The sequence below is a fragment of the Taudactylus pleione genome, unplaced genomic scaffold, assembly GCF_031769625.1.
Source record: "Taudactylus pleione unplaced genomic scaffold, aTauple2 ptg000190l, whole genome shotgun sequence".
Classification (NCBI taxonomy): domain Eukaryota; kingdom Metazoa; phylum Chordata; class Amphibia; order Anura; family Myobatrachidae; genus Taudactylus; species Taudactylus pleione.
This window is the reverse complement of record NW_028284592.1, coordinates 4,852,239-4,879,750: the sequence shown is the minus strand read 5'-3', so window position 1 is coordinate 4,879,750 and position 27,512 is coordinate 4,852,239. Positions and strand designations below refer to the sequence as shown.

Below are 27,512 nucleotides of genomic sequence, written 5' to 3'. Positions count from 1 at the left end.
GTTTTATATCCGATAATATCCAAAATGTAATTATTATAATCCAAGGTATATTTGGGACTCAAAAACATCCGGGATTGGTTTTACCAAGTATGACAGATTGTAGCTATGTATGTAAGCTTGTATGTTTCCACATCTAAACTTTTTTTTTTTTACATGTGATTTAAATTGAATTTACATTTTTTTTTTGTAGTTAAACTCCATGCTCATTTTACATTAAATAGTAATTTGGCACATTTTTGCCCTGTAACTAAGGAGATCTGTAAAACATGCACTGTTAGGGGTTCCTTACCACTAGAGTTGGGAAACACTGGCCTGTAGATGAGGTAGTTGAGATTAAAGTGACCTAAGACTAAACTGACTCTTGCAGCTCATACTATTTATTTATTTAGTTTGGTATTTATATTTTTGTGTATAGAATAGAATACTTTTATTGTCATTAACAGCACAAGTGATGTCATTGAAAAACTACACTTGGCACATTACCATATAATAAGACAAATGGCAGTTACTTTACAAATATAAAAATATAAAAAAAAACATAAGAATCAATCAAAGATCATTACGACCGTTTAACATACGCACAGAACTATGGGAAAAACTATTGTGACTGTTTTGTGCGCGATTGTAAGGCTCTAAGACGCCTGTTTGATGGTAACCACTCAAAGATCGCGTGGTTTGGATGGCTGGTTCTTCCACAATTGATTTTGATTTATTCAGGACTCTCTTTACATAGATCTCCTGGGAGCATGGTAACAGAACACCAATTATTTTACCAGCCGTCTTAACCACCTGATCCAGAGCCTTACGTTCTGTAGCAGTGCAGTTCCCAAACCATACGGCAATCCCGTAGGTCAGGACACACTCCATAATGATAAAAATTCAACAAGGTCCCTCTACTCACACAAGCCAATCTCAAGCGTCTTGGCGTTGTTGTGCCTTCTTAACCAAAAATGCAGTGTTTAAGGACCAAGTTAAGTTGTCCGAGATAAAAATCCCCAGGAATTTAAAGGACTCCACTTGTTCAATGGTCAATCCTTCTAAACAAACTGGTGCCTTCGGCATAACATTCTGTCTCCTAAAGTCATCTCTTTGGTTTTAGATGTGTTCAAATGTAAGCAATTCTCCTTACTCCACTTGCGCAATCTAACAAACTCGCGTCTGTAAGCGCTTTCATTCCCGTTGCTTATTAAGCTATTATTCTTACGTAGGCCTTCCTAGCTTCTAGATGTGAATGTACCTGATGCAAAACAGTCAGGACAGCATCCTTCGGCGAGCGATTTGGCCTAAAAGCAAATTGGAAGGGTTCAAACCCTGCAAGAAGATGTGACCTAACATGCTTCAACACTAGCCTCTTATAGCATTTCATCTCTAAGGACGTCAAGGCTATTGGCCGATTGTCATTTGGACATTTCGGTTTTCCACTCTTGGGAATGGGAACTATAGTAGTAGACTTGAAACATGTAGGAAAAAAATGGCACTGGCTAGAATTGCACCTAAAGGCAAGCTAGAGGTGTTTATCCTCACCAGAATCAAACATATACAGTATACACACACTTTAATTGGATGGTATCCCCTTGCGCCCTAAATAACACTTAAAAAAATAACGCTTATCTTGTTACAGAAGAAAACTTGATCTCTTTGGATCAGAATTCTCCACAATGTGTTGGTTTGTAATAATGAAGATATATTCTTGGACAGGTGCTCTCCATATCTTATTTTTAGGCTCCTGCCAATATAGATTTTCTCGAAACTACAACCTATAAAATAGATGATGTTCCTTGAGGTACATGTTATAAATTCCTCTTTTTTTTTTATTTTTCTGTTAATTGTCACTTACTCGACTCCTTGGTGTTCTTGCACATACCGCATGAGCCGCCCTCATCATTTACTTGTCTGGATATATCAGCTGTAAAACATCTGATTCTTTCATTATATGGATGATGCTATTTTGATTTTTTATTTTCATTAAATGTGTTTATTTTTTATCTATTGTGATTACTGTGCCTGATTTAGACCCGCTCGCTAAGATGCATACTCTCGCTGCTGCCGATGGTATACAGTGTGTTTGCATTGTGCGTATGTATCGCAGTGTGCATGCGCATACCTTAGCGAAAGATCACAATGCATTTGCTCGCTGCGCATAGACAGCCCAGCAGAGTGAGTGACAGGAGAAGCCGTTTGTAGGTGGTAACAGGGGCTGGCCATTAAAAACGGGGGAGTGGAGGTGCAAACACAGGCTTACCTGAGCATCTCAACAGCGTTTTAGATTTGTGCATAATTAAAAGACAGCATCATAGTACACGTCACCTGGCTTGTTTTTACACTGAAGTGCTCGCAGTGCTTGCGGCAGGGTATGGTCAACCTCATGCTCTACGATTTCTTTCCGATATACCGATGGTTGCATACACTTCCTGGACATGACGTGCATAAGTGGGCATCTTAAAACAGGCTTCTACCGAAGAACTATCTACACTCCTAACATCAGTCTGTTTAACCTTTATAGTCTGTAAGGCTCTGCATACATTGCCACATACGCCTAGAGTCGCCATTATGACTGAATTTCTTCTCCATTTTTACTGAGTAGTCTGCCTTGGCTCGACTAATACCGCTCCTTAAGTCGGCCCTAGCAATTCGATACCCGTTCTTATCACCAGACCTAAAAGCTCTATCCTGTGCCCTAAGTAGAGAACGAATTTACCCATTTAGCCAAGGTTTATCGTTTGCAAATACCTTAAAACTTCTCCTCACCGTAATGCTTTCTACACAGCAATTGGTATAACATTGGACCATAGAAGAAAGCAAGTCTACATCTATGGTCCCATTTACCACAGATTCATCAATAAATAGGGCCCAGTCAGTAAATTCCAGACTATCTTGGAGACTCTCCATAGCATTTGTTGGTCACACCTGTACACTCTTCCTAGTAGGTTTAATACGCCTTACAATAGGTACGTAAGTAGGAATCGTAAATAACAAAACATGCTCTAATTTCCCTATATGGGCACATACAACAGTTTCATAACCTGATTTAAAGCTTATATACACCTGATCAAGGATATTTCCTCCTTGAGTGGGAACCATAATATTTATATATATATATATATATATATATATATATATATATATTACTATATTTGCGAAATGCATGTTCTGTGTTGGAACAACTTTTTTAAGCAAGACATGGAGTGAACAATTTATTTTGAAAATGTAAGGGTGTCACACAAGTAAGTCTTATGGGGAGGCTTATCCAATTGGTCTCATTACTTCAAAAGTAAAAGGAGGCTCAAAAATAAGGCTGTGAGCAGATGACCTCACTGCTCTACCCGATCACTAATTAGCTTTCATCCCCACTGGATCTTTGGGTATCAGGGATTCCCGCTTACTGTCAGTAACCGCCTGGTACTGACTCCCAACACCAGGTCCTTCGGCCCTAGAACTGCTTGCTGCTGTGTATGCATCGACGAGCTGCGGCCACACCTCCTGATTGGTGTCCGTTGATACCCACTTATCCCTCGCAATGGACCAGGCTCTGCATGGTAACTGGCAGGGGGCTTGAGCTTGGAGACACTGGGCTCAATTCAGAACAGCCAGAGAACGGAATAGTATTTGGCCCATTTCTGTTGCCGCAGGATTCAAATGTAGTCGTTGTAAAGGCAAGATGCTTATTGCTCAGTTTGTCTTAAAAAAAGACTCTTCCCCTTGGGGGTGTTACAACAGTTGTTGATTTCCAAAAAGATATGCAGTTAAACCAGGCTCACAGGCCGCCTTTTATGCCACTCCAATACACATTACCACATTAGCCTGTAGTTTTTAACCAATCAATTTAAGTGCATGTGCCTTGCATGCTCACCTTTAACATGGTCACTCCCCTGTGCCTGAGCCCACCTGTAGGGCTCATCGATGCCCTCCGCTCAGTCACGTCTGGAATGGACAGATCGTTCCCTCCAAAACTTACTTCCAGGAACCAAGCCTGCTACCTCTGGCCTGAATCTGAGCTCCAGAGGTGGGCAACCAAGTTCCCCGGGCAGGAGGTGAAGCTCTTTGGAGCTCCCTTAAAATAATTAGCTGGCTGCTTTGGCCAGCTTTCCATGCACCTCCTCATACCACTTTCAAGCATGAGGTTGCAGGGAGAGGACAGCCTGTTTCCTTGTAAGGGGGCTGGGGGATCCAGCAGCCCACACGGAGCCCTGGATCACCTGGCACTTCCAGGGAAATTAAGATAAGTGCACTTTACTTTTAAAATACGTACATTTAATATATTTTTGACGTGTTATTTAACATTACCTATACTTATTTGTGTGTTCTTTTACATTGTGCTCAGCACTGGGCCTTGCTAAAATAGCCCTGCAGTGCTGGGGCACAGGGTGCCGAGCTGCCAGTCCCCATTGTATGGCATTCAGCTCTGCAGCCTGGGACCATGCCCGGGCTGCAGCAGCTATTTCTTTTTATACTTTGTGCGCTGGGATTTTACCTAGTTTACCGCTGACGGTACTAGGAGCTACCCTCCCAGTCCCCAGCACACTTGCACCAGCCTGGCTGCCCGCTTGTCACTGGGGTACCGGCGCTCCTTACCCCCCAGCGTGCGGCTATTTGAGTCGTTCACCCCCCCCCCCCCCCCAGGGCAGCACGCTGCACTGTATTCCCAGTCCCCATCAGTCAGCGCACAGCACCACACAGGGAGCCAGCTAGCCCGGTCCCCCTGCGGGTCACTCAGCCCTGCAGTCCGAACCACTTGTCCCTGCTGCAGCGTCCCTGGAGTGTTGGAGAACTAGGAGCTCTGCTCCCAGTCCCCAGCGGTCGACTTACAGCCTGGGACCATCTCCAGTGGCCGCGGCACTTAGACACAGTTGGGGTTAACACACACTGCTGCCGCGGTTGCCGGAGACGGTCCAGCCGCGGCATATCAAACATCTAAAAATTAATTTTCTAGAACACTCGCCGCTGATACATTTTAAATATGACGCCTAGTGCCCTTTGTCCTTTTAAAAATGGTGCCGCAGCACGGAGGGTTAACCCCTTCAGTGCCGTGACCGCCATTACCACATGGTGGGGGGTTGGAAACCGGCATCGGGACTGGGGACACACAGCCACAAAGGTTTATTGCTGAAAATTGAAAGACAATCCATAAGAGTTCTGTATCGTTCTACACTGAGCTGGTGGAGACATAGGGGGTCATTCAGACCCGCTCGCGAGTAAATGACGCTCGCAAGCGGGTCGATGTTTGCCGAATGCGCATGCGCACGACTGAGGGAGCTCTGTCGTGCGCATGCGCGAGACCCGGCGAGCGACGAGAAATACGTTGCTCGGGGTCTCGCACCAAAGGGGGCGTGCTGTCGATGGTGAGTGATGGGAACGCCTACCGTCTGAGTCCGGCCCCACTGACATCAGTAATGATGTCAGTGGCAGTGACTTTGGCTCTGATAGAGCCAAAATCACTCCTGGGCTTGCGGCAGCGAGACCCTACCGCAGGGTCTCGTCGCAAGCCCAAGGGTCGCGATGGTCAAAGACCATCGCGACCATCTTTTTGGCCGCTCGCATATGCTGTGGGTGGTCACCCACAGCTATGCGAGCGGCCAGGAGGCCGCTCCATTTTCAGGTAGGAGGGCACTGATTCAGAGCGAGCGCTCTGGTCAGAGCGTTCAGCTCTGAATCAGGCCCATAGGCAGCTCTGAAAAAAGCTGGCTTTTCATAAGTGCAGAAACAGGTACTTTATTTGTGGCAAAAATCTGAGTACGGTGATGGCTCTGAAAGTCTTATCTTACATTCTTTCGATTAAAGATGAGAATGGTAAAACCCTTCTTTTGGATGATAAAAACTTCCAGGGCTTTCCATAAATTCTATACAAATTGTATATTCTATACAAATCTTTCCTTAGCATACACAGAAATGAGGCAGAAAATGATAGTCCCAATACCATACTAACCTGTTCATTGTTCAAGAGTTTGAGGAAGCCATACTCGACTAGTGATGGATTTTCCATATCCAATTACAAAACCAGCATTTAATTAACACCATTTTTTTCGGAGCAAACATTAGCAATATATTTTACGCTTAAATCTGGTCATCAAACTCTGTGACAAATGCCTACCTCCTTCAAACATATTTGTCTCTCTTAATCAATAATGGTCGGGATGGCTTTATACCTAGAGGTCTATAATACTACGAAGGCATTTGATCTCATACACTACATCTGTCATTACCGCTGTCCACTGAGTAGGTTGATAATTTATGATGGTGGGGTGATGTGGCACTTGGGATTGGGTCCTTCATTCCGCAATAAAATCATTGCATTATATCGATCACCATTTGCTCAAATTAGAACCATTGGTGGTCTCTAGGATCCATATGGTTCTGAGAGACCACCATTGATACATGTCAGGGTTGCCTGCTCTATCCTGTGATTTTTATTCCCTGTATAAACACCTTGGCTAGGTCCATCTGCCTTAACACTGATCGAAGCGGCTTGTGGAGATTGAATTGGAGCTCTTTGCCTTTTACTTTCTTGCCTTTTATTACTAGTCAAGTTACTAAACTCCAAAAGTTGATGGAAGAGTTGGGACATTTTGTCTAATTTTAAGATATTTTTTTTTTCTAAATCTACTGCCTTTGGCATGTACATTTCTGTTTCAGTGGCTGTAGAAGAGTTTGTATCCTGATTCTCATGTCATCCCTCGCAGAATCGCTATCTGGGGATTGTTCTTTCAAAGCAGTTTCCCAATTGTAATCTCAGGTTTTTGCCCCTTTTGCCTATGTTGATTAAACGGGATGAACTTTGTTAAAATTAACATATTGACACGACCGGGTCAGCGACCTTGACCAGGTCCTCCACAAGCACAGAGGGGACACTACTGTAGTGGCAGCCATTTGGCTGGCAATAGATCTGCTACAATCCCACGGGTAGATCATCAATTGGAGAAAGTCTTTAACGCCATGTCAGCAGATGCTCCACCTGGGTGCCTCACTGGACTTCACTGTTCAGAGAGTCTTCATTCCAGCGGGCAAGATTCAGGACCTTCAGGGAAAGATGCGCAGATTCTTGCATCACTGCTGAGTGTCCATTCACTCCTGCATACAGATCCTGGGCTCACTGGTCTCCACTTTCAACATGTTGAAGTACGCCCAGTTTCACTCCTGGCCACTTCAGAGGGTAGTTCTGACCCGATGGAATGGTTGCTATCTCCAGATCAAGTCATAGACCATAATCTTCTACACGTGTCCAACTTGGACCAGGGCATCCAATTTTGGATTCAGGATTGGGTTCTTCTCACCACCGACGCAAGTCTGTGCGGGTGTGGACAGTAACCTGCCAGCAGTCCTTTCAGCTTTAGTGGATGGTTCAGAGAGCTGCCTTCCGATGAACATCCTAAAGCTCCGAGCGGTTTTCAGGCTCAGTGTCTAGCACAACCACTCCTCCAGCATCGTCCGGTACAGGTTCAGTCTGAAAACGCAACCGCCGTTGCCTACATCAACCAACAGGGAGGGAGTTGCGGTGCCTTGACAGAGGTGAGTTGCTGTCACAAGCTGCCGCACTGAGAATGCAGGGCGAGGCGAACGCTGGGCAATCTTTCGCTGAACTCCTCCCCATCAGCTGTCCATCATCCTTGGTCTGTCTTCGATTGGCTCCTGTGGCTATTTCCTGCTGGTGCGAAGGCTACTCCGGTGGCGGTGATAGCGTTTCACGTGCTTCTGGTTTAGGTGTTGTCTCCTGTTACACAGTTGAGTACCCAGTTCTCCTGTCAGCTTTAGTTACCTGCCGTTTGTGTCATCTAGGCAGCATGGTCCGCATACCTGCTGTTTGTGTCATCAAGGCGGCACGGTTCATATATCCACGCTCTGCCGTTTGTGTCATCCAGGCAGCACATACAGCACTCAGTGTCCAGAGTGCGCACTTCAGCGTCCAGCTGCTTGTGTCATCCCGGCGGCACAGGCCGCTCTCTAGCGTCCAGCTGCTTGTGTCAACCCAGCGGCACAGGCCCACCACCCAGCGTCCAAAGTACACAACCCAACGTACCACCGCCTGTGTCAACCTGGCGGCACAGGTCCTTCATCATACCACCGCAGCCAAGGCTGCTGCACAGCCCAAAGGCTGTATCTTGTTTTATGGGCCACAGCTTGCCAAGATTTACCAGCCCACAAGGCTGCATCTTGTTCTACGGCCCACAGGCCACAGCTCGCAAAGGTTTGCCAGCCCACAAGGCTGCTGCGCAGCCCAAAGGCTGCATCTTGTTCTACCACCCACAGGCCACAGCTTGCCAAGGCTGCTACACGGCCCAAAGACCTTTGGTCTTCCCTCCACAAGTACTGCATTACAGACTGTGGACTCCTTTTTTATCGCATTGGGTCTACTTTATGATATGATGACCCCTATAAAGCAGCTATGGCAGAGGCGAGTCTCAGATCCTTGAAACAGGAGAACAGGGCAGCCGAGGATTTTTGAATGCAATTCCGGAAATGGACAGTTGACGCAGGTTGGAATGACTTGGCCTTACAAAGCCAGTTTCGTTGGGGATTGTCAGATCAGATAAAGGATATCCTAGTCTAACATCCTTCTCCGGATTCCTTAGATGACCTCGTGAGTTTGGCCATTCGTATTGACCAGCGACTTCGGGAGCGCAGATTAGAAAATAATCTACATTCTCTGCCTCCGCGATCTCTGGTATGGATGGCTTCATCTGAGCCTGAAGAGCAACTGGGAGCATTTTGTCTTCCGGCCGAAGAGAAACGTAGGAGACGTTCGTTGGGTCTTTGCCTCTACTGTGGCGGTAAAGGACATTTGGCCCATGCTTTGTCCAGTAAAGTCGGGAAAAGGCAAAGTCTAGATGAGCTAGGGGAGGTACATCTAGGCCTTGCATTCATCTCCCCTGAAAATTCTGTTATCACCACAGTGATCAATTTACCCAACGCTCAAATTTCCGTCCCTGCCTTCGTAGACAGCGAAGCTGCGGACAATTTTATGGGCCTGTCTTTTTTTCGAGACTGTGTCTGAATCCCGAGTCTTTGTCTACTCCTGTGTCGGTTATTGATCTAGACAGGGCAATTCTTTCCAAAGTTCCAGTTGTCTTCCGGACCCCTTCTTTGCAATTGTCCATTGGAGCTCTGCATCAGGAAGAGTTGTCATTTTTCCTTCTTCAGTGCCCGCTGGCTATGGTCGTATTGGGGTTACCTTGGCTGAAAAAACATAACCCCGTGATCCAATGGCAAACCGGTGAAATCCTTGAGTGGGGATCGTCTTATTTTTCCCCAGTGTCTGTCTCGACCCATTCGTCTTGCTGCTGCCATCTCATCCGAATCCTCGTCTATTCCTGCTCCTTATCGAGACCTAGCTGAGGACTTTTCCAAGAAAAGAGCTGATGTTCTCACCGTTCTTTTGATTGCGCCATTGATTTGTTACCAGGAGCCAGGCTTCCAAAAGGCAGATTATATGCATTGTCCATCCTGGAGGATAAAGCCATGCAGGAATATATTCAAGAGGCTCTGGACAAGGGATTCATTCGTCCTTCTAAATCCCCAGTAGGACCGGGTATTTTCTTTGTCCAGAAGAAGGATGGATCACTCCGACCCTGCATTGACTTCCGTGGAATGAATAAGATCACAGTCAAGAACGCGTATCTCTTGCCGCTCATCTCCGTTCACTTTGATCAACTGTGTGAAGCTTCCATTTTTTCTAAAATTGATTTTAGAGACGCCTATAATCTCATCTTCATCAAGGAAGGAGATGAGTGGAAAACTGCATTTAACACCCATTCTGGACATTTTGAGTATCTAGTTATGCCGTTTGGCCTCTCCAGTGCCCCAGCTGTCTTTCAAGATTTTATCAATGAGGTGTTAAGGGATTTTCTTGGAGTCTTTGCAGTGGTCTATTTAGATGACATCCTCATCTATTCCAAGTCTGTGTAGGAACATCGTAGGCATGTGAGGCAGGTCTTGCGAAGATTGTTGGATAACAAGCTGGAGAAATGCGAGTTTGATGTGAAAGAAGTCTCATTCTTAAGCTACATCATTTCTTTGCAAGGTTTCCCCATGGACCCTGGCAAGGTGAAGGCCATCTTGGATTGGGAACAACCCACTACGTTGAAGGTCATTCAGTGTTTTTGGGGTTTCGCAAATTACTATTGCAGATTCATTAAAGCCTTCTCCTCCGTGGTCTCGCCCGTCGTAGAACTCATTAAAAAAGGAGCTGAGGTCGCTAATTGGTCGGCTACTGCCATTCAAGCCTTCGAAGCACTTAAAGCGGCTTTTGTGTCTGCTCCTGTTCTTCGGACCCGGCATTACTGACCGGTTTTGCCAGAAAAATCGTCAGTTAAGTGGTTAAACACCATAAAGTCTTCATTTGAAATGTACTCTGATGATGCAATAGAAAGTGCAACGTGTGTCTAACACAATTACATACCTTGTGTCTGAGGGTAGAGGGAAGTGCTGGGGTTGTGTCGGAGGGTGAAATAAGGCTTGTGGATTGGACAAAATATTGCAGGATTTCCATCCCCAGCACATAAATACATCAATATTTACTTTGTGAAAGGGCTTGTTCACACACACATACAGTCAGGTGCATAAATATTGGGACATTGACCGAATTTTCATATTTTGGCCTCTATTCACCACCACAATGGCTTTGAAATGAAACAAACAAGATGTGCTTTAACTGCAGACTTTCAGATTTAATTTGAGAGTAATTACATCCAAATCAGGTAAACGGTGTAGGAATTACAACGGCTTCTATATGTGCCTCCCACTTTTTAAGGGGCCAAAAGTAATGGGACAAACTAAACAATCCTACATCTAACTTTCACTTTTCAATACTCTGTTGCAAATCCTTTGCAGGCAGTTACAGCCTGAAGTCTGGAATGCATAGACATCACCAGATGCTGGGTTTCATCCCTGGTGATGCTCTGCCAGGCCTCTACTGCAAATGTCTTCAGTTCCTGCTTGTTCTTGGGGCATTTTCCCTTCAGTTTTGTCTTCATCAAGTCAAATGCATGCTCAATCGGATTCAGGTCAGGGGATTGACTTGGCCATTGCATAACATTCCACTTTTTAGCCTTAAAAAACTCTTTGGTTGCTTTTGCAGTATGCTTCGGGTCACTGTCCATCTGCACTGTGAAGCGTCGTCCAATGAGTTCTGAAGCATTTTACTGAATATGAGCATATAATATTGCCTGAAACACTTCAGAATTCATTCTGCTGCTTTTGTCAGCAGTCACATCATCAATAAATACAAGGGAACCAGTTCCATTGGCAGCCATACATGCCCACGCCATGACACTATCACCACCATGCTTCACTGATGAGGTGGTATGTTTTGGATCATGAGCAGTTTCTTTCCTTCTCCATACTCTTCTCTTCCCATCACTCTGGTACAAGTTGATCTTTGTCTCATCTGTCCATAGGATGTTGTTCCAGAACTGTAATGGCTTTTTTAGATGTTGTTTGGCAAACTCTAAACTGGTTTTCCAGTTTTTGAGGCTCACCATTGGTTTACATCTTGTGGTGAACACTTTATATTCACTCTTGTGAAGACTTCTCTTGATTGTTGACTTTGACACATATACACCTACCTCCTGGAGAGTGTTCTTGATTTAGCCAACTGTTGTGAAGGCGTTTTTCTTAATCAGGGAATTAATACTTCTGTCCTCCACCACAGTTGTTTTCCGTGGTCTTCCGGGTCTTTTGGTGTTGCTGAGCTCTCCGGTGCGTTCTTTCTTTTTAAGAATGTTCCAAACAGTTGATTTGGCCACACCTAATGTTTTTGCTAACTCTCTGATGGGTTTGTTTTGATTTTTCAGCCTAATGATGGCTTGCTTCACTGATAGTGACAGCTCTTTGGATCTCATATTGAGAGTCGACAGCAACCGATTCCAAATGCAAATGTCACACCTAGAATCAAGTCCAGACCTTTTACCTGCTTAATTGATAATGAAATAACGAGGGAATAGCCCACACCTGTCCATGAAATAGCTTTTGAGTTGATAGTCCCATTACTTTTGGCCCCTTAAAAAGTGGGAGGCACATATAGAAACCGTTGTAATTCCTACACTGTTCACCTGATTTGGATGGAATTACTCTCAAATTAAATCTGAAAGTCTGCAGTTAAAGCACATCTTGTTTGTTTCATTTCAAAGCCATTGTGGTGGTGAATAGAGGCCAAAATATGAATATTCTGTCAATGTCCCAATATTTATGCACCTGACTGTAAATACTGTTATTGAGTATTTCAGCTCCTAACTAATACAGATATGTCCACATACATCTATCCTCCGTGCGCGACACACAACACAGGAGCTCTGTGTGACTCGGTTGTGCCAAGCATTTTTTGTGCTGCTTTTTACCTTCAGGTGTGTCTTATTCACACAGGAACATTTAGCACAAGCAGCTTCTGCTGATTAAAATGATATGCAGCATGCCTATGTTCTCTGTGCATCTGCGGGTGCAGCTGACACTAACGTAGTGTTTCGCATACAGATACACCCACAGTCGCTCACAGAACATGGGCGTGCTGCATATCATTTTAATCAGCATCGCCGTGCAAATAAAGACGCATTTGAAGGTAAAAAGTTGCATGAAAAGACTCTCGGCGCTACCGAGTCACACCACGGCATGGCGCGACTAGAAGGGCTGTTTGGCTTCTAAGGAGGCTAGATGTATGAGGACACATCTGTACATTAAAAGTAAAACAAAATGTTTCCTTAAGGGCTTGATTCCACCATTCCATTTTACATTTTTATCGCCATTGTTAAAAAATTCAGAAAACTGCACAACCTATTTGTAAAATCGCAATGCATCATCAAACACATCTAATGCTTCTACTTCAGGGTCCATAGGGGGTCCACAGGGTTGACCTTGGGGTATAGGTTGGGAACCAAATCCGGGCACCACGCAGTTAAAGCTTTTAGCTCCCAGGATGCACTTGGGTCCACTCTCCCTATAACCCCGCCCCCCAGCCAGAGGCACCTCAGTTTAAGTTGGTGCCCGGCCGGAGTCGGGTCACCGTTACTGCAGGGGGGCTGCTTAGCAGCCTCTAAGCTTAAAAGAGTTTTGTTTTATTATTTTTTTACTACTCTTCAGAGCGGCAGCATCAGACTGTCCAATGGACGTCTGAGCTGCCGCTCCTACACCCCGCCGGCGCTGCGACTCCAGTACAGATCTGGGGATCGCAGCGGGACCCCAGAGTCTGTACTAGCCGGGCTCTGGAGGAATCCCTGGGCTGCTGCCGGATCGACGGGGACAGGTAAGTCGCGTGGTCACCGCTTGCGGTGACCCGCGTGTACATGCAGCCTTATGCCTCCGGTCTCTGGGGACAGACCGGAGGCGCTAGCGGTGGCGGCGGGCTCCCCCTCCATGGAGGCATACCCCGCGTGTCCACAGCCCACCAGGGATTATAGCGGCAGCGGGAGCCGGCATCCCGGGGGGTTAATTGCTAGCCAGGGGAGGAAGCCTTCCCTGTCTAGCGGCTCCTCCCCTCAGCTCAGCGCGCCTTTCAATAATACAGTCTGGCGTCGCTGAGCTGCTTCCTCCGCGGGCCACGCTTCTTCTGAGGTCTCCAGCGGCCATTTTCTCTCTGTGGTGCTGCAGAACTCTTAGGATGTCAGTGAGCCCAGTCCCCCTGCGTACCTGGCCATTTTGGGTGAGTGTACACAGCGCTATAGCCTTCCCAGACACTGAATCTGGGCAGTTGAATGTAGCGACATTGTGCAGTATATTATATGTCATGCTTATGTATGTATATATATTTTTCTGCATTGTATGTGACTTATGCTAGTGCTGACTGTCTGCTTTTTCTCTCACCTGTCAGTGTATATCTATCCCTTTTCTTTATCTGCCCTAATACAGGTGTACCTGGGGTGGTTCTGAGACCTCACATATATATATTTGTTAATATCTGTGAGGTTTGTCACATACTGTTGCGTGCTGCACGTTGCCATATTTTAGATGGAACTGTGAGTTGCGTACGCTGATAATGGGTTCCTGCAGCTAATCTTAGCGTCAGTCAGGACCGGTATGGCGCTGCTTAATATTTCCGTCAAGATAGTCAGATATATCTGACCAGGAGATTGCACACGATACTGCACCCATTATTGCTATCCTGCAAGTCATAGCCTGCAGGAATTAGTGCGGAGGATTTTAACTCAGAAAGGTTTACGTATGCGGCACCATCTGGTGCCGGGCCCCTTGCACGACCCCCTTAAAGGGCGTTGTTTCTCAGGATCCTCTCCTTTGAGGATCGCCGGGCGGGCCCCATTGTCGTCACTCGCTTGGAGTTACTTCACCATACTGCCCTTTTGAACTCGGGGTATCTCGCAATTTCTTGCAATTTACCCCTGTGTCACAGACTATCGCTCCCTGCCGGGGTTTTTCACAGTACATGAATTACCTCCGATACCACATCGGTCTGTCATTCCCCTTGCAGGGATTACCACAACGGCCACCCTGGTGGATGTCGTTTTATACGAAATACTAATTGGCGTGATATACGCCCTGTGGTTACTGACCAGTGGCTCTGCCGTGAACTGGATGGTATATTCGGCTCTTTCCCTCTCACATGGGGGGGAGCCAATCTCAAGTATTATTATCCCTGCTTTGGGGCTGGTAGCCAGGCTCATTCTGGATATAGAGAATGTCGATCCTGCACCTGTATCATACATCTCCCGTTTTCTGCCCAGCGGGTGGATCTCATAGCGGGAGTCTGGCTGTCCCCAGATACGAGGAGTCACAAAGGCCTCCTGTTTCCCATTCCCTGAGGGTCCTCACAAGTAATGGAAATCCCCTTCTGGGATGGATTTGTATGTTAATCATCGGGTTACAGGCATTAATACGCCTCCCATCCCGGCCTGGACGGATTTTACGGATCCGTAGGTGGTAACTTTGCCTGAAATCAATGTACTCGTTTTCAGGGCCTGTTGCCCGTCCTACCATGGCCATCGCATGGTGATGCTTTTGTGACGTTTTTCCCCTCCAACACGTCTGAGGTTCAAATATCTTTTTGCCGCTCACAAAATATGCAGTGGTCATATGTGGGATTACCTCATGGGATGCCGGTCTTCTAACTTTCAGGGTTTCGGCGGCATCTGTATCCGCCGCAGTACCCTATGGCTGCGTTATGGGAAAGCAGAGGTGCACACTCCTTCCAGGGGGAAGTTCTTGTTTGGTCCTGACCTTGACAAGATCGTTGCATCATTGGCAGTATCACTAATGGGGAGATACCGTCTTTAGCTACTCCCACTACATTCGGACTAACTCTGTTAAGTCTTTTTGTCCTCAGGGTCAGCCTAAAGGCCTGTTTTTTCCTAGGCTGTCGGCCTCCACGGGGGCCACCATATCCAGTACCGAGCAGTCCTGGACTTCCGGACGACCCTGTTTCTACACCTGAGGATATACCCTCAGCCTGACGGGACAGGTCTACATCTGGGGAATTTCCAGAGTGAGGTACTGATTCTCAACGGCCTCTCATTGCTCATGCAGCCTCCTCACAGGCATTGGTACACGGGCCCTTCTTCAGAACTGATCAGGGCCTTACAATCCCAGAAAGCTATACAGTCTTTGTGGTAAGCAGAGCTATTTCGGCCAACCTCACTATCTCAGTGAGGGACTGGTTGTTCTACTTTCTTTTTGGGGCGGTGACCGACTGGTCCTCCTTTGCCTATACTCTGTCTCAAATCCCTGAATCAGATTCCAACGGTGCCTTGACTCAGGTGGAATCGTCCATGCTCCATCATCCTATGTTTGGAACCTGGGGATTTTATGGTATATCCGAGTATTCAGGATACGTACCTACGGGTACATACAGAGCCCTCTCATCAGCATGGGTTCAGGTTTGCTGTGCCACAGCAACACTTGTAAGTTTCGGGCTCTGCCTTTTGGGGCTGTCCTCAACTCCACCGGGGTTTACCAGCTTTATGGATTTTCTGACAGTTCACCTGTTCAGTGTATCCGAATGCTCCTTTCTCTGGACGGTCTCCTACTTTTAGCAGGATCACCAAGGTACTTTACCGCCAGGTCAGGATAACCGGGGCTTCTTCTCGTCACAGAAAAGTCCTCCCTGCATCCCTCACAGGGTTTTCTTCATCTGGGAGCACTGCTGGATTCTCAGAATCTGAGAATTTTTCTGGCGTAAGACAAGATCTCCACTCTTCAACTTCGAGGGTGCGGATATCTACGCAGTCAACATATGTCATTACTCTTTGTGATGCGCGGTCTACCAGAGTGTCTACCTTTTGGTAGGGTGGAATGTGCTCAGTTCCATTCCAGGCCTTGCCATAATTGACTCCCCTCCAGATGGATCGAGTTTTTTCCATCGGATCACTGTTCGAACGATGATACTTTCTACGGAGGCGAGTTGGTCTCTGTCCGGGTGGCTATGGCCATCTCGTCCAGGGTGTTCTTTGCTAAAGACAGTGTCTGGTCCGCATTCATTTCGGGGCAGTTGGACGTCTGTCGCTTCTGCCCTGCCACTTACCTTGTTGATACTTTAAGCTGTCTTGGACTTTCACTCTGGCCTAACCCATTTGTCACGGTTAACCTGAATAGGTTCAGTCCGACAGTGTCACAACAGTGGCTTCCATCTAGGCAACACTGGTAGTTGGGTGGCAATGTTAGGAATGTCACCCATTCTGACATAGTCCAAGGGTCTTCTCCTGGCCAACTCTGCGGTGTTTATTCCCGGAGCTCTCCATTGGGAAGCGGGCTTCCTCAGCCGTCACGGCGTGCATCCCGGGGACTAGTCTCTTCTCCAAGAGAGGTTTCAACTCCTGGTGAGCAGAGGGGGCCTCCCTGAGGGGATTGATCCCCATGGCCTTCTGACTCGATCACACATTACCGGTGTTACAGTCCAGCTCTAGGAGTACTGAAGCTACCTTCAGTGACTCTTTGTCAGTGAAGTGGTCCTTCCACTTTGTGTACCTGTGTCCTCCGGTCTCCCTTCTTCCTCGAGGTCTTCGGAAGTTTAATTCGAGACGGAGGGGCTTTCCTTCTGGGGGCTCCAGGTCGTCCCAGACATCACTGGTACTAAGATTTTCGGAGTCTCCTCCTCGATGCTCCGTTCCTACTGCTTCACTATCTGGACCTGTTGTCTCAGGGTCCTTGTTTTTCCCTGGATCTGGATCGCTTGTCTTTAACTGCGCCCCTACTGTGGTCCTCGGGCTTCCCTGGCTCTGTCTTCATTGAGATGTTTAGAGCAGATAGGCCAGACTTTGCTGGGATCTGCCACGGACTGTGGCATACATAATTCTTATGGTATCGTACCTGTCGATACGATCCTCCGGTGTCCAGGATTTCCAGATATTCTGGCATTCCTTCCAGCTGGCTTGGGTTTCACCCTTGGCCTGGCCTTCCTGACAGTGCGGATCTCTACACTGTCGGTATGGTTAAGATATGGAATTGCTCCGCTCTGGTATCCAGTTCATCCTTTGGAGTGTTTTCTGGATTATGTCTCCACTTATCCTCCCTAGGGACTCCTGGGGAGTTAGTAGTGGTTCTTTGTTCCCTCCGGGGACAGTCCATGGAACCGCTGGTTGTGATAGCCATTACATGGTCTATTGTTTAAGCTCTCTCTCTCTCTCAGGGTGTTTAAATCAACCAGGAGAGTGTCTGAATGGGGAGCGTTCTCATGTGGCTCCCTCTTCTGGAGGGCATCATGTCAGGGTGTGAGTTGCTCTCGCCCTGTGTTTCTTCTTAAAGTGGTTTTTAGGTTCCATATTATTCTGGAACTTATGGTATGGCCATTCAGTTCCCAGTCCTCTCGGCTGTTGTGGCCTCATGGACTGTGGTCCGGCCTCTTTGGCTTTATGTGATCCGTTCAAGTTCCTTATGGTAAGCGGACTCCTTATTGGTGGTCTGCGGTTTCTGGTTTTAACAGGAAACGATGGCCGGCCTATAATGAAATGTTGACTGGATGGCCTCGTATGTCTTCCTCAGGGGCCTACCCATGGGTGGGCATTTCTGTCGTTGAGGCTTGTTTTTTTCTCGGGCCGTGTAACCCTCGTGGGCGGCTCGTCGTGGCGCCTCGGCTGTTTTGCCTTACTAGGTGTCCACGTGGTCTTCTGTCCATACCTTTTTAAGGTTCTAGGCATTGGTTTCCTTTGCCTCTCAGGATGCTTCCTTTTTGGCGACGGATTCTCCTCTCAGCACAGGAGCGTCCCCACCCTTGGTTGAACTGCTTTGGGACATCCCCAAGGTCAACCCTGTGGACCCCCTATGGACCCTGAAGTAGAAAACAAGAGATATGGTAAGAACTTACCTTTTGTTATCTCTGTTTCTACGAAGTCCATAGGGTCCACAGGGCGCCCGCCCTGACGCACCTGGCTTCATATGGGCTGTGTTACTGGTCACCGGCTTCCCGTCTCCTTTTCTGTGAGTATGGTTCTAGAGTGTTCCAGTTTTCTCTCTCTTTTTCTCTCCTCCTCCGGCCTTTGGCTACTTACAATCTGAGGTGCCTCTGGCTGGGGGGCGGGGTTATAGGGAGAGTGGACCCAAGTGCATCCTGGGAGCTAAAAGCTTTAACTGCGTGGTGCCCGGATTTGGTTCCCAACCTATACCCCAAGGTCAACCCTGTGGACCCTATGGACTTCGTAGAAACAGAGATAACAAAGGTAAGTTCTTACCATATCTCTTGTTTTTGCTTTCTTGCGTTTTACCCATGTTCTTAGTACATGTGTGTGAACAAACCCGAATGTTTAATGTATTACTAGCAGAACAGACCATCTTCTATTTATTTATTCATTAATTGTTTTACCTGGAAGATTTATATATATATGTGTATTTTGTACACATTAACACTGAATTGACAGTATTAGGAATATATACATATAATGTGTAAGTAAGTGCTTCAGGTTTGGTTTGAAAAACATTTAACTTTATAATGTAACGAATAGTATAAAATATATTACCCATTTGATCATTTAATCGCTATGTAGAGCTGCAGTGTTTTCCAGTGTACACTACAAAGCCATAAATTCAGTATGGGGTGTCCTTTTTAGTTATTTTTTGCTAGAGATAATGTAATTGTAAGACTTTTATGTAATAATAAGTATATACAGTTACTAAATACATATTTGTCTGTTTTATGCTTTCACAAAGCAGTATTTATTATGTATAAATGGTTATCTGGTCAGAAAAAATATCCTTTCCATGCTGATGCTGTACTTGTGTTGTCATTGGTCAACTGCAGTTGCTATGGTAACCACTTCTAGTATGTTTGGCCGTTGTAAAACTGAGGGAGTTTAACTGTAAATCGAGATGAAGAAAATTAATTTTTCTACTATTGTCTATTCGTGTCTGGGAGCAGAATCTAAAATAGCAGAACCAATTAAGACCTCCACTGACATAACTGTAGTAGAAGGCAACTAAATATATATCTAGGTAAAATATATTGCTGTGCAGACAACAATGTATCTGGTAAATTAATACGAAATACATCTCACAGTCACCATCTGAGAAGTAATAAGTATACAGTACAGCTCTCATTTGGGGGAGGATTCAACTGACCACAATAATTCTTCAATTTTTCTTTTTTTATTGGGACAATTCAATTACCCTCCATATTTACTGCACAAAAATTTATCCTGTTGATAAGTTCCCGGATCCATGTGTTTTTGCGATTATGGACGCAAAAATATGGCACGTATTGGGGGTTTGTTTCACCTGACTATGGGCAGGTGAAAAAAAATCCCAGATGGTGTCGGCTTCCTGTCAGCAGCCCAGCACACTCTGCTGTATGCTAGGCCGCAGTGGTACGGGGGAGACTGCTGCCGCTGAACTCCTCTGGAGGAATGCGATCACACTGATCGCAGCCCCCCTGGAGCTGCCCCTGGCTGAGCGGATCATAGAGCCCCTCTCCTCAGTGCGGCCATTTTTTTCCCCGTGATTAGACCACAGCCCCCGATAAGTCCCGAATCTAACTGAATTAGCCTTGAGAATCAATTAGCCAGCGGTAAAGTACCGCGGCTAATTGAATTCCAGTTTGAATTGCTAACCCTGTTCATCCAGTATTATTTCCCCCTTGCAGTATACAGTACATTTACCGTAAGCCCAGTATAACTCCTCCATCTTACAGAACAGGACCTGTACACCCAGTATTACTCCTCCCCCTTACAGTACGGCACCTGTACTCCCAGTATTACTCCTCCCCCTTACAGTACGGCACCTGTTCTCCCAGTATTACTCCTCCCCCTTACAGTACGGCACCTGTACTCCCAGTATTACTCCTCCCCCTTACAGTACGGCACCTGTACTCCCAGTATTACTCCTCCCCCTTACAGTACGGCACCTGTACTCCCAGTATTACTCCTCTCCCTTACAGTACGGCACCTGTACTCCCAGTATTACTCCTCCCCCTTACAGTACGGCACCTGTACTCCCAGTATTACTCCTCCCCCTTACAGTATGGCACCTGTACACCCAGTATTACTCCTTCCCCTTGCTGTATACAATACAAACCCCAGTCATTGGCTGACTGTTAGCCCCCACCCCCTCCACCATGCTGCTAGTATTACTCCATCCCAACAGCTAAACATAACTCACTGAATGTGAGGCTTCTGTTTCAGTTGACATCACTACTTACAGGTTAGTTTCTTGTTAATTATGGGTGATTTTACTATAATACGTTTTATTGCAAGTGAATACTCATCAACATATTTTTGTTAAAAATATAGAAGAGTGGAAATGTTTTGTGGGTACCGCTGAAAACCACTAAATGCATAAATACAGTATATACGTTTCATACAATGTTCCTATAGCTCATTGGCTTTGAAAAGCACTATTGTAGCTTTATGATCACCATTGCCATTCATAAAGAGCAATCCCTCATACTTTGATTTCTTTCTGACAAATTCAGCAATGGTTTGAAATGGTGGTAGATACCGATTAATGGACTGTAAAGTACCACAACCAAATATTAGGTGCTGTAAAAACAAGCTGTGGAATTGCTGTGCACCTTTTTATTTCTTATATTCAGCACTTACAGATATGTCCTCATATGTCTAACCTCATACACCAACTTGCCTGGCGTGAGTGAGCCGCTAGGTCTGGTGCTACTCTGCTAGTGTCAGGCGTGTTTTTTTATTTTACCAGAAATGAGTCTAAGATGCAATGTGGCTAGGACGCACCAGCAGACTGTGCTGATTAATTTGATATGTGACACTTGTATATCTGTGTGCAGCTCAGTCTGTATATGAAGCACAACGGAACTTGGAATGAAAAAAACTGCGGCTGCTGCATCATAGCACTTCATATTAGAGATGTGCGGGTTCCCTTTTACTCGGTTCTTTTCGCCAAAATTATCGCAAGTTCGGATTCGTTTGGATTAATTTTATTGGCTATCCAAATCACGTGATAGCCGATAGCCAATAAAATGGCGTTTTTGAGATCCGAACATATCCTGGTAAAACTGAACCCACACATCTCCTCTACTTCATATACAGAGTCAGGGTCACACCGAAATACATAGGTCGCATATCAAGTTAATCAGCACAGTCTCCTGGTGTGTCTTCTTCGCATTGTATTGCAACTTAGATGCATTTACAAAAAAGATGCCCCGCGCCAGCAGAGCCTCATGGTTCCTGTCGCACTGAGAGAGGCTTTTGGAGCGACTGCAGCAAAGATGTGTAAGGACACATCTCTAGCACTGTAAAACTACATTCTCCTAACAAAGGGGGGGGGGGATCAATTAGCCGGGGTACTTATCATAAGTAATTATATATGTCAAATACCCTCAAGATGGCGTGATTTCCTAACACATAAAGGAGCATGCAATGTAATTATGCTTTACATTTAAATACATGTACAAACTATTTTTCATATTGCATATAAATCAGGTTTCATAATTACTTATGCAGTATAACAGAAAACACTACGCTATTGGTCTGGAACATATATAAATACGTCGCTCTGTACACGCATTCTTAATTATTTAAAAACAAAATTTATTTTGAGGTACTTGTACAATCATACATACTTTATTTTATCCCACCCACCCAGCCCCGCACATTTGTAAACTAAAGCCCAGTCAAGTAGCAGGAGAAAACTTGCCTGATATGTGGATGAAAAATACAATATATTGTGTTATGGTACATCTTGCGGAGGCTATGCACGAAGTGTAAAATTTATACAGTTTAAAGATTGTAAGGCATGTGCATTTTTAAGAGCTGAAATATTGACTTAAAAATAAGCTATTATATAAAAATGTAGAAATAATTTATAGAAGTTAATAAAAAGGAAAAGATTTTCTGTAGAGGTAAACACACATCTAATTAGACATATATGTCAGTAGTTCTTCAAATTGCCAGCGAGATACTGTAAGTGCCTGACTATTCATTTGATAAGAAACTTAAAAAGAAACCCAAATTGCATGTTATTCTTCTATTTGTATTTAACATTCTGCTTCAGGCAGCTGTTGTATGCAATGGTTCTTGAATGGTATTGGGTAAATAACCTTTTAATTGTTGCCCAATATTTGAAAATGTATTACATATAGTTCATTAAAGAAGTATTCCACCTACAGTAAAATACCTCACATTATTCTCTCCCTCCCCTCCAGTAAGTAGAAGCATAGGTCTCCTATGCATGGGTCTCTTTATGCTAACCAGTCTATTCTTGCTAGTAGAACATAAACATGATTGCAGATGTTTCAACACATTAATACCGCTTTTCCACTTAAGTCCCGGGTCTGACCCGTACTTTGGAACATAGATGCAGTGCCGGCGCTTGAAGATGACATCATCTCCTTGCATCGGAATACAGCTCTCCCTGTGCTGTAAACTGGTCGGATTACCCGTTTACACTGAGCCTTCCCCGGGTCCTTTCCGGGAATAACCCTGCTCGCTAGCAGGGTTGGCTTCCCTGGTGACAAGTTTCTGCTTGCTAAAATCCTGGGTTTATGCGCGCTCACGTGCAATAACCCGGGAATTTGAGGCTAGTGGAAAAGGGGTAAAACTCTCTGGGCTGAGTATCTTGATGAGATACCCATTTGAACATGTGTAGTGTGTTTTTAATAGTTTTAAACTACAGACAAGAAGTGGGGATGATTATGTTTAAATCTATGGCAACCTTAAACACTGCTATGGTACTGTTCTGGTAGTTAGGATGACAGTAAACTGTAAGTGGAGCCATCCTTTTACATTTATTTTTTTCATGAACACTAACAAAAATGAGGTTATTGGCAGGGGTGAAATTCTTGAACTATTGAACGTGACTTGTTTATGCTCATTTGGATGTATTTAGCAGTGAGGTTCTTACATTTCAATTCAAACCTTAATCATGTCTAATATAGTGTTGTACTGATTGACCTAGAGCCAAAAGAAAGATGAACTGTCAGGAGATAATTCCCAAGAAGGTGCCAGCCAGGTTGGTGGTTTTAATGGCTTGTTTCAGTGGTTGGTCTATTGCATGTGGTGCTTGTCATCCATACATACTTTGTTTTTTTTTATTTGCATATTGCGTTATGGGGTGGGGCAATGCAGGTTAATGTATACGTCATTTTGCAAAGTGTGCTGACGTAATTAGCTCTAGTGCCAGCAGCTTCTTTTTATTTTTTACTGTTTTTTACATTGTATTGTTTTTGTACATGTTTTCGTTTTTCTAGCATAATTTAGTTTGTCTCTCTTGCAGTCATTTAGCTAAACTTGCCTGCTTATTATTTTTGTAAAATATCTGCTGTGATAAAATAATGACAAAATAATGAAAGCATAATTTACTTATTAAATACTTGAAGTATAATTGAAGTATAATTTAGCTCTTCGGTGTTAAAGAATTAAAAAAGTTTGTAAGTATGCAGTATACATGTAGAGTAGGTTACTGGGATTCTAGCACTACCCCCAGAAAACGCATCATTGCACTTTTTGTGTTCCCCTTTTCTGTAATAAGACCATCATATATATTCAGTGACGTATACTGTATTAGAACATAGTTTACATGATCATATTATACATTATTAAGTAACCAGTCTTGTCTCAGACTTATCAGGCTTTGAATGTACTAATGCATAGAATACAGTAATGCTGGCCATACACCAGAACGATATTGTTCCAACTAGTTGGCCTGTTGGTACGATAATCGTGCCCGGCAATAGCCGCCAAGGACCCAGGTTCTAATGGGGGCATCACCTAATTGCAGGAGGTGTTGCCACGCCCCCTTAGGGGAAAAACACTATTTGTGTGCCGTGGAGGGGGGCACTGTGAAACTCTCCGCCCGACACAAACCCAGGGGGTGGCGCGATCAGTGTGATTTTTAGCACATGGGTCATGCCGGGACTTGTAGTTTGTCAAAAAGTGTAATTACTTTAAATAACTTACAGTTTTGGGGTGTAGGAAGGTGCAATTAGGGGTGGGGGATACACATTTTGGCATGCCCCACTCCCCTGGGAAAGTCAGCCACAGTGCCAACCAGCCTGGGGCTGTCTGGAATTGTAGTGGGGGGGGGGGCTTCACATTGCAGTGACCCTCTGCATCAGGGGTCTTCAACCTTTGGCCCTCCAGCTGCTGTGTAACTACACATCCCAGCATGCCCTGCCACCGTTTTGATATAACAGCATGCTAAAACTGTGGCAGGGCATCCTGGGATCTGTAGTTCCACAGCAGCTGGAGGGCCAGAGATTGAAGACCCATGCTCTACATGGTTCCAGCAACCCAGGGTGGCAAAGCCCAGTGCTGGTTATCAACTTTTTTTTCCCTGATTCGGGGTAACCAGCACTTGGCTGAAAGCACCAGTGCTGGATACAAATTGGGGGGGGGGACCCTGTTCATTTTTTTTAATATTTATTTAAAATCTGAAGAAATAGGCAGACACTGTATGCCTTCTTCTGTGACATCACAAGTTGGAGAGAAGTTGGCTGCTCTGCTGAAAAAGTTGGCTGGTTGTATGGTCTGATGAAAAAGTTGGTTAAGTATGTGGAGCAGCATTTTAGTTGGACAGATAGCTGGTTGGATGAAAGTTGGTCTGGTGTATGGGCAGCAGAATACTGGCTACATATCACACTATAGTCACAAAAATTAAAAGATGTATACACTGGATACTTTAAAGTATATTATTTCCTACTCACAATACAATGTAATCACTTTATTTTTTTGTTAATGGAATATAAAGGTAAGTAGCTAATCGTAGTTATTAGCATTGTATTGTGTGAAATGTTGGGTTTTATTCCTCCGGATGGCTCCTGAGAATAAGAGTGTTGATAATATCCAGCATATGGAAAAACTAAGCTAATGCTCTACTAACATATAAATACATCTTCTGGAAGTCACTGGACATTTTCAATAGGACATAGACCAGTCTTGAATGAGCATACTAATATCTAATAATTTAACAATTTAATAATATAACCTCATTTAGCATAAAATATATAAGGACACTTATTTGTTTAGACAAATGTCAAAGGAGCTTAGTAAATTGTTTTGGAGGTGTGTGTGTGAAGGTAATATATTTTTAAACCACTTGTAAGAACAAAGCAAATTCCCTAGAGAGATTAAACCGCGTGCAGCATTCCCAAATTGGTAATTGCTTTCAATTGGGTCAAAAAGAGACATATTATTGGTATCAATATATTGGAGATGCCAGTTGTGGTTAATATATTACAGGTACCATCATGGTAATGATTAATCAAAGTTACCAAACCTTTTTACAACTATATCTTTCACCTGCTTTCAGGATAGTAGCGGCACTCACATGGGTCAGTGAAAATCACAGTGACAGACAAGTTGAAAGGCTAATTAATACTTGCCTCTATTTTAAAAGAGTAGTTCTTTGAATATGTGAGCCTGCAGTGATTTCAGGTAAATTCAATGATTAGGGTCAGACATTTGAAAGTTACAGAAGAAAGTTGTATTTGAATTAGATTTGAAAGAATCTGCAGCTTCAATAATCCTTTATATTTTAATCTCCTATCATACTGCTTAGTAATTACTAGTATGTAGTAATTTACACATACAGTGCATCTGGAAAGTACTCACGGCGCTTCACTTTTTCCACATTTTGTTATGTTACAGCCTTATTCCAAAATGGAATAAATTAAATTTTATCCTCAAAATTCTACACACAATACTCTCATAATGATGTGTTAAAAATTTTTTTAAGATTTTTGCAAATTTAATAAAAAAAAAAAAAACTAAGAAATCACATGTACATAAGTATTCACAGCCTTTGCCCAGTACTTTGTTGATGCACCTTTGGCAGCAATTACAGCCTCAAGTCTTTTTGAATATAATACCACAAGCTTGGCATATCTATCTTTGGGCAGTTTCGCCCATTTCTCTTTGCAGAACCTCTCAAGCTCCATCAAGTTGGATGGGAGGCGTTGGGGCACAGCCATTTTCAGATCTCTCCAGAGATGTTCAGTCGGATTCAAGTCTGGGCTCTGGCTGGGCCACTCAAGGACATTCACAGAGTTGTCCTGAAGCCACTCCTTTGATATCTTGGCTGAGTGCTTAGGGTCGTTGTCCTGCTGAAAGATGAACAGTCGCCCCAGTCTGAGGTCAAGAGCGCTCTGGAGCAGATTTTCATCCAGGATGTCTCTGTACATTGCTGCATTCATCTTTCCCTCTATCCTGACGTGTCTCCCAGTTCCTGCTGCTGGAAAACATCCCCACAGCATGATGCTGCCACCACCATGCTTCACTGTAGGGATAGTATTGGCCTGGTGATGAGCGGTGCCTGGTTTCCTCCAAACATAATGCCTGGCATTCATCCGAAAGAGTTCAATCTTTGTCTCATCAGACCAGAGAATTTTGTTTCTCATGGTCTGAGAGTCTTTCAGGTGCATTTTGGCAAACTCCAAGCGGGCTGCCATGTGCTTTTTACTAAGGAGTGGCTTCCGTCTGGCCACTCTACCATACAGTCCTGATTGGTGGATTGTTGCAGAGATGGTTGTCCTTCTGGAAGGTTCTCCTCTCTCCACAGAGGAATGCTGTAGCTCTGACAGAGTGACCATCGGGTTCTTGTTCACCTCCCTGGCTAGGGCCCTTCTCCCCCGATCGCTCAGTTTAGAAGGCCAGCCAACTCTAGGAAGAGTCCTGGTGGTTCCGAACTGCTTCCATTTATGGATGATGGTGGCCACTGTACTCATTGGGACCTTCAAAGCAGCAGATATTTTTCTGTACCCTTCCCCAGATTTGTGCTTCGAGACAATCCTGTTTCGGAGGTCTACAGACAATTCCTTGGACTTCATGCTTGATTTGTGTCTTTATATAAACAGATGTATGCCTTTCAAAATCATGTCCAATCAACTGAATTTACCACAGGTGGACTCCAATTAAGCTGTAAGAACATCTCAAGGATGATCAGTAGAAACAGGATGCACCTGAGCTCAATTTTGAGCTTCATGGCAAAGGCTGTGAACACTTATGTACATGTGATTTCTTAGGTTTTTTTTGTTATTATTAAATTTGCAAAAATCTCAAAAAAACTTTTTACACATTGTGTGTAGAATTTTGAGGACAAAAATTAATTTATTTCATTTTGGAATAAGGCTGTAACATAACAAAATGTGGAAAAAGTGTAGCGCTGTGAATACTTTCCGGATGCACTGTATATAG

General features: G+C 44.6%; 1 protein-coding gene across 9 annotated transcripts in view; it reads left to right on the top strand.

Moving 5' to 3' along the window:
• The window catches only part of SMARCA2 (SWI/SNF related BAF chromatin remodeling complex subunit ATPase 2), a 233,705-nt gene that overhangs the window by 130,780 nt on the left and 75,413 nt on the right, over nt 1-27,512 (top strand). For 7 of the 9 annotated variants that reach the window (XM_088476593.1, XM_088476591.1, XM_088476597.1 and 4 more), the window contains one exon: nt 23,278-23,331. The exons of the other annotated variants lie outside the window; for them this stretch is intronic. In XM_088476593.1, the coding sequence (XP_088332719.1) occupies nt 23,278-23,331 (54 nt within the window). The remainder of the gene's footprint in view (nt 1-23,277; nt 23,332-27,512) is intronic. 9 annotated transcript variants of the gene reach the window in all.